This window comes from Vigna angularis, chromosome 5 (genome assembly GCF_016808095.1).
Source record: "Vigna angularis cultivar LongXiaoDou No.4 chromosome 5, ASM1680809v1, whole genome shotgun sequence".
In the NCBI taxonomy this organism is placed as follows: Eukaryota; Viridiplantae; Streptophyta; class Magnoliopsida; order Fabales; family Fabaceae; genus Vigna; species Vigna angularis.
The window spans coordinates 7,314,923-7,325,614 of record NC_068974.1 but is presented as its reverse complement, the minus strand read 5'-3'; the positions used below and the strand labels follow the sequence as shown (position 1 = coordinate 7,325,614).

The 10,692-nt window shown below is 36.3% G+C and overlaps 1 protein-coding gene across 5 annotated transcripts; it reads right to left on the bottom strand.

Annotated features, from left to right (window-relative positions):
* Positions 1–1,139: 1,139 nt before the first annotated feature.
* On the bottom strand, positions 1,140–9,915 carry LOC108340448 (ATP-dependent zinc metalloprotease FTSH 10, mitochondrial). Of its 5 annotated transcripts, XM_017577844.2 has the most exons (9): positions 9,777–9,915; positions 9,549–9,624; positions 9,235–9,457; positions 9,068–9,139; positions 8,329–8,468; positions 4,584–5,057; positions 3,642–4,409; positions 1,989–2,216; positions 1,140–1,746 (listed from the first exon to the last, which is right to left on the bottom strand). In XM_017577844.2, the coding sequence occupies exons 2-9, from the start codon at positions 9,591–9,593 to the stop codon at positions 1,258–1,260; spliced, it is 2,439 nt and encodes an 812-aa protein (XP_017433333.1). In that variant the 5' UTR covers positions 9,594–9,624; positions 9,777–9,915; the 3' UTR covers positions 1,140–1,257. The 5 variants fall into 5 exon arrangements, with proteins under 5 accessions (XP_017433333.1, XP_017433332.1, XP_017433334.1 ...); XM_017577843.2 differs by lacking the exon at positions 9,777–9,915 and having other exon boundaries at positions 9,549–9,769; XM_017577845.2 differs by lacking the exon at positions 9,777–9,915 and having other exon boundaries at positions 8,329–8,447; positions 9,549–9,769.
* Between the last annotated feature and the right edge of the window lie 777 nt (positions 9,916–10,692).

The window sequence follows — 10,692 nt, the reverse complement described above, 5'->3', positions numbered from 1 at the left end:
AAGACACTACTATATGCAGGTCTGTTTTTGTGGTAGTGGATATCACAAAAACAGACCTGCAATTTTAAAAAACTGCAGGGGAATATGCCGCGGTTGTAACCCCAACCGCGGCATATAGTGGACAAATTTTTTTTTTTTAAAAAAAGGATTTAGGCAGCGGTTCTTTGGACAACCGCGGCATATTCCGCAACCTATATACCGCGGTCATAACCGCGGCCTAAAGTCTCTGACTTACTACCGCGGCTGAATATGCCGCGGTTCGTAAACCGCGACGTATAGTGAAAAATAACCGCGGTAAAAGCCTCTCGCTGCACTAATGAATCAATCAAACCATTCGTTGAGTTCTTTCAACTTTTGTCCTAAGAGTATACTGATATGGGTGAGATGGGGTGACTTAATACAACTTGACATTTACATGTCCATCTTGTCATTGTATGGGGCATTTGTGGTTTCCTCTAACTTCTTCCTCATTTGTGTGTTTTCTTCTATGAAGGGAGTTCATCTTTTCAACACTTTGTTTCTTGATTTCAAACAACTCTTTATTATAATGGTTATCTTGTGTTTCAAGTATCCATTGTCTCATGCCTTTTGTTAATACCACATTATCTTCAAAGTCCAATTCAACTCCACTATGCGTACCAAATGTTCTTAAAAATAATCAATTTGTCCTTATAAGACCAACACGTGTTATATATCTTGGAATTTGCTCGTCATCATACTCTGTCTTAACCTCTACTCATATTTGTTGTACTGAAACGTGTTATGGAATGGTGTAATGAAAAGATACTTCAACGTTGATGTAGAAGTGAACAAAACATAAATAATAAAGTAACAGTATTTACTTTATAAACATCAACTTAATTATAATATTTTAATAAATTTTTACCTGGATGTGTTAGATTAACTTGATCAAAAAGTCCCAATTTCTAATTAGCATTTTATGTAGCATGCGAATAACGTAATGTTATTTAAGCAACCAATCCGTGATAATATCGATCTATATGACCGACATCAACTCGATATCGCGTAGTACAAAAATAAATTAAACAAGTGTTGAGCTTGCTAGTTTCGATAACCTATGAGAATAGAAGAACAGTAACAATGGAAACCAAACATGCAAAAAGTGGATATTGTGCAAGTATAAAAAAATTAAATATAAATTTTTTATTTAGCAGTTAGCATGTGAGTTTGGTTTGTCACTTATAACACATTGAAAAAAAACAAAGTCATGTACAATAAGAAACATAAATTTGGCGACTATCTGGGAACAACCTGGGGCTCTAACGGAGAAGTTCCGCCACCTTCTTCCTCAGGCACATCTACAATGGTACTTTCTGTTGCTACTTTTTCCTCCTCTTCTTTAAAGCCTTCCTTAAATATATCATAATTGGTGGGTTCAATAGCCTTGAATGGTCGCTCACCCAAAATTCTCCGCAAGTCCTCCTGGTGAAGTACTTCTTTTTCAAGCAACAATTCAGCAATTTGAGTAACTTGTTCCTTGTGTTCCTCGATTAGATTTACTGTTCTTTCGTATGCTTTGTTAACCCATTCGCGCACTTCGCTATCGATGATTGCGGCAGTTTTACTGCTGTATGGTTTGGACATCTCAAATGATTCCTCTCTTGAAGGAAACGAAAGGAGACCCACTTTGTCGCTGAAACCATAAACTGCCACTTGGGCATATGTCATCTTGGTAACTTTTTCCAAGTCATTTTGTGCTCCTGTTGATATTCTCCCTACAAGAACCTGCAGTGACAGGGGAAGGAAACATCATTTTCATGCCTTTTGACCTTGGAAAGCGCTTAGCATCAGACAAGGAAAAACCATTCAAAAACAGAAAAATAACAGTAATATGATTTACACCTAAAAGCTTTAAATGCACTGAACCACAAAATTCTTTCAAGATAGAAAGAAATAGCCATAGTCATACAGCAAAACATATAGAAGAGAAATAGAAGAGAGAAAGTTAAGAAAAGCGACAAAACTACCTGCTCAGCAGCCCGACCACCAAGTGTCATGCAAGTCATATCAAAAAGCTGCTCCTTTGTCAAGAGAAGGTTTTCGCTTGGAACATATTGTGCAAATCCAAGAGCGGCTGAGCCACGTGGAACGATAGTTACTTTTAACAAGGGGTCAGCGTGTTCCAAGAACCAACCTGCAACAGCATGCCCCGATTCATGGTACGCAACAGTACGCCTTTCCACCTTGCTTATTACCTGGTTAGGAAACATAGGTAATAGAGAGAAACACTAAGAAATAACGGAAAAGGCAAAGAGAGTTTCAAATACCCTTCAGTTTAAAATTTTAATTTAAGTAGCATGCCAGTTTCAGCATTACAAAGTTTCAACAAAATCTTAAGATAATATATTTTTGCAGATTAGAAACAGTGACAAAAGGACCCTGAGTATATCAGTCGGTTCTGTCAAACCTAGAAATGAAAGGGAACTAGATTCAGCATACATCATTATTCAAATTAATTAAATCCAACTTTGGCCGGATAAGTTTTATGCAACATATCTTAATTCAGGAGAGTATCTTCACTATGAATCAGGAGAACCGCTTTTATTTCACCTTTTTTGTCTCAAGTTCTAGAAATATATCATTTCAATCATTAGCACATTTATAAGGTAAACATATAAAATATATAGGATTAGATTTGTAATTAAATAAGGAATAATATTTTACAAGACTGAACATCCCAAACTTTTCTCCTCTTTCCATGTCTTCCAAATACATGTATATCCGAGTAACTTCAGGAAAGACAAATATTCCACCTATATTTGAAATTCCCACTATATTTTACTAAGACTGAATATTCACAGTTGTCATTCCCGGACTGGGAAGCGGCCAACCATAAACGTGAGACAGTGGGATGACCAACATTCTAAATTTAATAAATTTTTTAATATATGTATATATTATTTTAGTTTTTTTATATGTATGCAGTTTGTATTTATATATATATATATATATATATATATATATATATACACACACACATATATATATATATATTGTGTACATATTTACTACTATTACTATATTATTTGAAATTTTATTTAGCTTGCTATATGATATAATATGTTTAATTTAGTTTTTATTAATACAATTTGCTAAATTATTATATTTCTATTACTATTATTTGTATTATATCATATTTTATGCTTTATGCTTATTGTATAATAAGCAATGACTAAAATATTCTTTTTATATATTATTAATACTATTATTATTATGCAGTTTATCATTTTACAGTAAATAACTGTCCACATTATAATTTACAAAGCAGCCCACATGAAAATATGATGTTGGACTCCAATGTAGGACTAACGATGAGAAATGATAATACTACACCATGAAACCTAAGGACCCGCGACTATGTAACGCAACGCAACAAATTTGTTGTGCATCACCGCTGCACTCCACCCGCTTTGCTGCAATAACAGTCACCCTGACCGCTATTGATAACATGGGGATCATTAATGCATTAAATTAAACTTAAACATTCAGCTCTCTTATATCTCCATTCGGCTTCCTACTATATGCAAGACTTTTAGTTCTATAATCTAAAACATCCAGCTCCACCTTTCCACTCACAACACAAGCCTACCAAAAGAGAATAAAAACTTATAAAGACATACCTTGTTCTTCTTTTCCAAACCACCAATGATCCTATCGATTGCTGCCTCAAAATGGTCCATTGTGACTTGTGTCACCTCACTTCTTGCAGCAATCAGAGCCGCTTCATTACAGACATTAGCAATGTCTGCTCCTGCAAATCCAGGAGTAAGGGGTGCAAGCCTTTGAGAATAATATGATGGTTCATGGTCAAGTTTGATCTTCTTCAAGTAGATCTGAAATATCTGGTCACGACCTTTAATATCAGGTTTGTCAATTGCTATTTGGCGGTCAAATCGCCCAGGCCTAAGAAGGGCCTTATCTAAGATATCAGGCCTATTCGTTCCTGCCAAAACAACAACTCCGGAAGTGGTTCCAAAACCATCCATCTCGACCAACAATTGATTCAATGTACTTTCCCGCTCATCATTTGCACCAGAAAAACCACCACGCCCCCTTGCTCGACCAATTGCATCAATTTCATCAATAAATATTATACTAGGAGCACATTGCCTTGCTTCCTGAAACAAATTTCTCACCCTTGATGGTCCAACACCAACAAACATTTCCATGAAATCAGACCCAGATATAGAAAGAAATGGCACCCCAGACTCCCCTGCAGTTGCTTTTGCTAAAAGTGTTTTTCCAGTACCCGGAGGACCAACCAAAAGAGCACCTTTTGGAATTTTTGCACCAAGTTCTTCATATTTCCTTGGGTTCTTGAGGAAGTGGACGAACTCCATTATTTCAAGTTTTGCCTCATCACAGCCAGCAACGTCTTTAAAATATATCTAAACAAAGTGAAACAAAAAAAAGGTAAATATTGGTTTTAAATGAACTTATTGCTAAGTCACTTACCAGCACTCCACCCCTCAAGGAAATAATTAAAACTGGACATGGCATTTTAAAACAAATACAAGAAACATCAGTCGTGTCATTGACAGAAAAAACAGAAATCTCCCAACCTTATTTTTAGTATTTTTGTCTACTTTTGTAACATGGGCTTTTCCTATGTTGAATATTCCACGAGCACCCTTACTGCCACCACCTCCACCAACACCAAGTCCACCTTGCATTCTCCTTCCCATGTACAGGAGAGATCCCAACAATAACAGTGTTGGAGCAAATCTCATCAGTTCCTGGTACCAAACCATCTCAGCAGAATAGGTTACAGGCACAAAATCATGAGGGTCAATGCCAAGATCTTCTTGCGCTTCCTGTAGCTTTTCCTCGAAAGACTCAACACTTCCAATATTAAAGTAATATTTATACTGGCCTCCATATTCTTTTGTAGGCAGGGTCCCTTGGACTACTTCACTATCTGTTTGGTTGCGAGGAGAGTTCCTTAAGTATACTTTGGCAACCGATTTGTTTGAGACAGCAATATGGTCTACTAATCCCGGTTCCAAGAGCTTATTTTTAAATTCCTGAAAGCTAATCTGCAAAGAATCAAATTTTGGTCAATGTCAGAAGGATGATAAGAATGAAATTAAAGTAAACATAGCCAAAAGGGACATGGTTGAATTCACATCCTAATAATAATCCAAAGACACCCTTTGAGCATGTGAGATCCAGAAAAATATCAACCATTGTTAAATAACAAATCCAAATAAAGATTTGCAATATATGAAAGTCTATCCTAATAGAGCTCTTTTATTAGAGGGCAACAGCCAGCAGCATAAAGCTAATCTCAGATATACACACACATTTTCAGTCATGAAAGGTACTTTTGGCAGCATAAATATTATAATTACTAACTATTGAGATTAAAAACAGAGAAAAGTGGATCTGTATTAGACAAGTGAAGAGCTTATTTCACCCTTCTTCATCCTTTATTCATAGGATATAACAATGGAATACAACTAAGACTAAAATGGAAAACACTATCACACAACTCATACCCAACTAATACACAACTCACACAAGCTAACTCACACAAGAGCTAATTATTCTAACACTCCCCTCAAGTTGGAGCATCCAGATTGTATGAACCAAGCTTGGAATAGATAAATTCAATCTGAGATCTCTTTAGGAACTTGGTCAATACATATGTAAGTTGGTCATTTGATCCAACAAAATCAACTTGTCTCGAATGAGACAATAGAACTTCGGCTTAAAACAAGATGCACGTATGCTTCAAACCATCGAGAGAGAATGTCTATAAACCAAATTGGACTCACAAACCAGCATAGCCAAAAGAGACTCCTTCTGAAATATATGACCCGTCTTCAAGAGTGTGCGACAAACAGATGACAGTGGTCAGCAGATAGCAAAAGTGAAAACACAGATTGACGAACAACTAACAACAGCTTAATGGAAAACAATATTGGACAACAATGGACAATTGCGAAACTTCAACTAGCACCATGAAACTTCAACTAGGATGAGTTTGACAAAGGAGATTTCCATCAAAAGTGGATGATGGCCACAGTGGTAGACAACAACAAACCATAAGGACTGGATTGCCATCAAGTAAGGATGGGCATGTAGTGGCTAAAAGCGACAAACTGCATGGACTAAATTGTCATCAATAATGAATAAGGGCTTATAGTGGCTGAAAGCGATAAATTACAAGGACTAAATTGCCATCAGTAACTAATGGGGGCCTACAGTAGCTGAAACATACTCCTCCTCACGGCGAACGGCAGAAATGATGGCATGTCGATGACTGAATGTGAAGGTGGAAGATCTAGCTCTTCAGAAGACTTTTCCACAAGAGATGCAATGGTTCGAAAAAATTGGAGAGGCAATGAGAACCCGTATACAGGGAAGAAGAAGACAATGGTGTTGGTAGTGATGTTGTTACGAGTGACACACATGGCTACTAAGTGACAATGGAGACTTTGATTTGCACTGTACAATGTAACTGATTGACAAAATAATGAAGGATGTCCAAGACTTGACAGATTTCCCAAATCATTAGGAATTGACCCATTGAAGTAACTGAATGAAGAGTCCAATTTTTTCAAAGAAAACATACCAATACACATCTGAAAGGGGCTGGTGAGATTGTTGATTGAATTTCTGAATCTCACCAGAAACACACTCCCCCTCACGCCATTGAAGTAACTGAATGAGATTCTTTCAAGACTTAACAGATTTCACAAATCATTGGGAATTGACCCATTGAAGTAACTGAATGAAGAGTCCAATTTTTTTAAAGAAAACATACCAATACACATCTGAAAGGGGACGGTGAGATTGTTGACTGAAATTCTAAATCTCACTAGAAACACACTTCCCCTCACGCCATGACCAACCTTTAACCCATGACTTGGTGGTGAAATTCCTTGACTAGCTAAAAATTGATAGAGATAGTTGATAGCAAGATAAGATAGACCCCGAGCTGCACCAATAGTTATTTTCAGTCGAGTGTCCCAAGACAAAGGTTGTGTTATTATTTCTCCAACAATAGATGAGTCTCCAAGCTTCTCTTTGGCATGAATTCATACACAAGAAGAAACTCCACATCGTCACAGCAGTAACCCAAAAGCTTCATTATGTTTGGGTGAGAAATTGTTCCCAAACGTGATTTCTGACTACCAATCGTGAAGGCCCTGCGTACTTTTGGGATTCAACTTCTTTTTGTAGCTACCATGAACAAAGGGCCGAATCAGCTAGGACTTATTTTGAGAAAACGGGTCTATACAGTTTAGTCATGTTGAAGTTCAAAAAAAGAGCATAGAGAAATGCACAACAGTGGTGCGCAAGAAATAGAAGATGAAAGCAAGTGGTGCTGGCAGAAACCAGAGCCCCATGAGGAACCATCATTGGATTGTGTTATAAGTCGTTGATTGAATGAACTTGGGTGGCTTCTATTGGTGGTACTTAAGTGGTGCAAAGAGGGTGATGAAGAATCAGTAAATGGTTCCACCATTGCAGAACAAAAACAAAAAGAATTGGAAATTTTTCGATTTTAGGGTTTCGAAGAGAAATTGGGATTTCCCAACTGTTTGCCATGGTTGATGCATCCTAGTTCGAAAGGAGCTAGCGCAAGGACGAATTCATAATCCACTCGTGATGGATGGTGTCACCAAAAGCTAGTGTGAGAGATTGCATGAGTTTTGTTCTGGTATGGCAGCTATGGAGGGCTCGAACAAAGAGAGGGAGGTCCGACGAGATGACCGATAGTGACACGATGTGATTCCGTCACTGGGAAGGTGGCGCGTGACGAACACATGCCCGAGGCTGTCCGGAGAAAGGTGGTGCATGGTCAGGAGATTCATCCTGATTCCGATAAGGTTGGTCGTTGCTCGAGGAGTCCATATCTGTTGGTCGCCGAACTAAACTATACCAACAATGACAGCGGCAGACAGCGACAAACGATGGCCAGTGGCAGACAACAGCGATGGATGGTGGAAAACAACTAAAAAGGCATTGGAAATATCTGATATTAGGGGAGTAGGACTAGTCATTGAGGTACTCATAAAAGATGAAATTTTTAAGGCCGCCAACGGCCTGTGACCACTAGCGGGCAACAAAGACAGCCGAAGGAAACTCAAACAATTCCACCCTTTTATCAATAAAATCAAGATAATTGTGAAGTCAAATGGTACAAGGTTCACTTCTCATGCACTAGAAACCATTGCATTCATCTTCATCATATAGAATGCAGATAGTATTCATGAATTGAGTTCTTGACCCAACTTCACCTTCTCAAGCAAATTAAAACAAGGACTGGTTGTGCACATATAAAGAAGTTGAGATTACCTCCCGCTGTTCACGAGGACGACTAGTCAAGTATGAAATGAATAGCCCCATAACCAATAATGAGGAGATTAGAGTTTGAGCTTCAATCTTGATAGCTACCCGATAACTTCCATGATCATCTGCGTTTGCATTTGAGTTGTCTGAAGTTAAATAGCGAACCCAGGTATCAAAAGTTGTTAGTGTTACCCTTTTGATGAACTGGAATACATTAATATGATTAATTCTTGGACAAAAACATACAGATCCCTAAGTAAATCAATGCAGCCCCTGAGAGATAGAGCATATTTTGGGACTGGAACTCAAGTTTCAAAACCCAATATGCCCCATACACAGTAAAGTAGTAATTAAAGTTTGAAAGTTGACAGAAAATAGAACCTTGGCTATGGACAATAGAATTGAATCCTACCTCATTCTCCATCTTTCCATCATAAAGAAAGTTCATGCATTAAAGACCAACACTAAAAAATCTACACTGGCAATAGACAAACAATCAAGTCGTCAAGATCCAAAATGACAGATAACCACGCATAAACTTATAGCAAGGAAACGCTAACAAAACATCCCTTGAGTATTTACAACCCAAAGCACATAAACACTACTAATCAACTCTCGTGCACAAAACTAGTTCACATATAAATTACAAGAAATATACCCTCCACTTTACTCATTACACCAGTTATCACGGTTATCTTTCTATTTCAGAAGATAACAGGGTGTACACAAGAGATTCCATATTTACCTTTAGAGTCGTATTTTTTGTCATTTTCCTTCGGACCTTCCTTCTTTTGTTTGGGATAAAACTTTTCATAATCTGCCAAACAAACAAAGAACTGAGTTCAATTCTTAAAACTAATTGAAGCAGCTTCAATCACATGCTAAACACACGGCATGCCCAATAAAACTCACTCTTTTTCTTTGGGGCTTCACTGGAAAACAATCGGCGAACCCTAGGGTTTGCAGCAACAGATTTAAAATCAACCAAACTGGAAAAGACACTGCGACGGGAAGCACTGGCAGAAGAAACATAACTCCTAACAAACCCTAATACCGATTCCGCTCCATCAGACCACGCATTCGTCCGTGGTATTCCTGCAAACTTTCCCAATCTCCCACTACCGTGTGATAAATTCTGTCACTCCAATTAAAAGCACCATAGAAATTAGCCTCTTTATGAATGTCAGCAAAAAATCAATTGAATTAAAGGGAAAGTGAAAACATACTCTTGATGAGCGCGACAGAGAGCGCGCAATCTTTGAAAAATTCATGCTTTTGGAGAAAAATTATTTCTTGGCCGAACTACACAATTTCAAAACAAAAAAATGTGAATCGAAAAAATGTAAAGCTAAGAACATTGAAACAGAGTAATCAAGGTCGCAAATGAGACTGGGTAAAAATTGATGGGTGGTCCTTTCTCTTTAACAGAACAAATGGAGAAAACATTCACATACAATGTAAATGGATCAAGACAGATTAAAGCAGCTGCTTTTGGATCAGAATATTCGTCTTCTTATTAAAACACAATTAAGCTTTGCTTTGAAAATATTGAGTTCATAACATGAACACGTTGGCTTAATGTTTTCTCGACAAATTTTCTTCACAACCATGGTATAAAACCTGCCCACAGATTTTTCGTCCAAATTATTTATTTATTTTTTTCACTTTTGTGTCCAATAAGTTTAAAATGTTTGTTTTTATGTTATAAACTCTAATTTGATTTCTATGCCCACATACTATATCAAACAAAAATAAAATTAAAATAATGAAAATAGTTTATCTTAATTATATATTTTTAATTGGTTGATTTTAATTTGTTTATAAATTCTTATGTTAATTTTCAATATCTCTTGTTGTTCATTTTGTTACATGATGTTTTTTTATTTTTATATTCGATTTCTGAAGTTGTTATTATTTTTTATTTTCCAAAAATATAATTGATAGAAATATAGAATCATAAAATTATAAAATCATGAAAAGCTTAATTATTTGCTTTGTTTTATTTTGGTGGAAAAGTTTTAAATTGGCATTTATATTTAAAAAAGTTTGGCCTTTATATTTAAAAAAGTTTGGTCTGAATGTAAAGATCGTTTTAAAAAAATTAACTTAGTTAACTGTATGTTATGTGTTAATATATGATTTTTTTAAATTCTTTTAACTTTAAACTTTTTTAAAAGAATGTTGTTGCCATGTGTCATATATTATGTGATACATGGCACTCTTAGTAACACATTGCATTGTTTGTGACACATGATATAATATATTATTAGTGTCTAATTGTGAGTGTCAAGTATTATTGTTTTGATTTCACTTTACTTTCTAAATATGGTTATTTGATTTATTTTAATTCTAATTTTTCTTATAATGAAA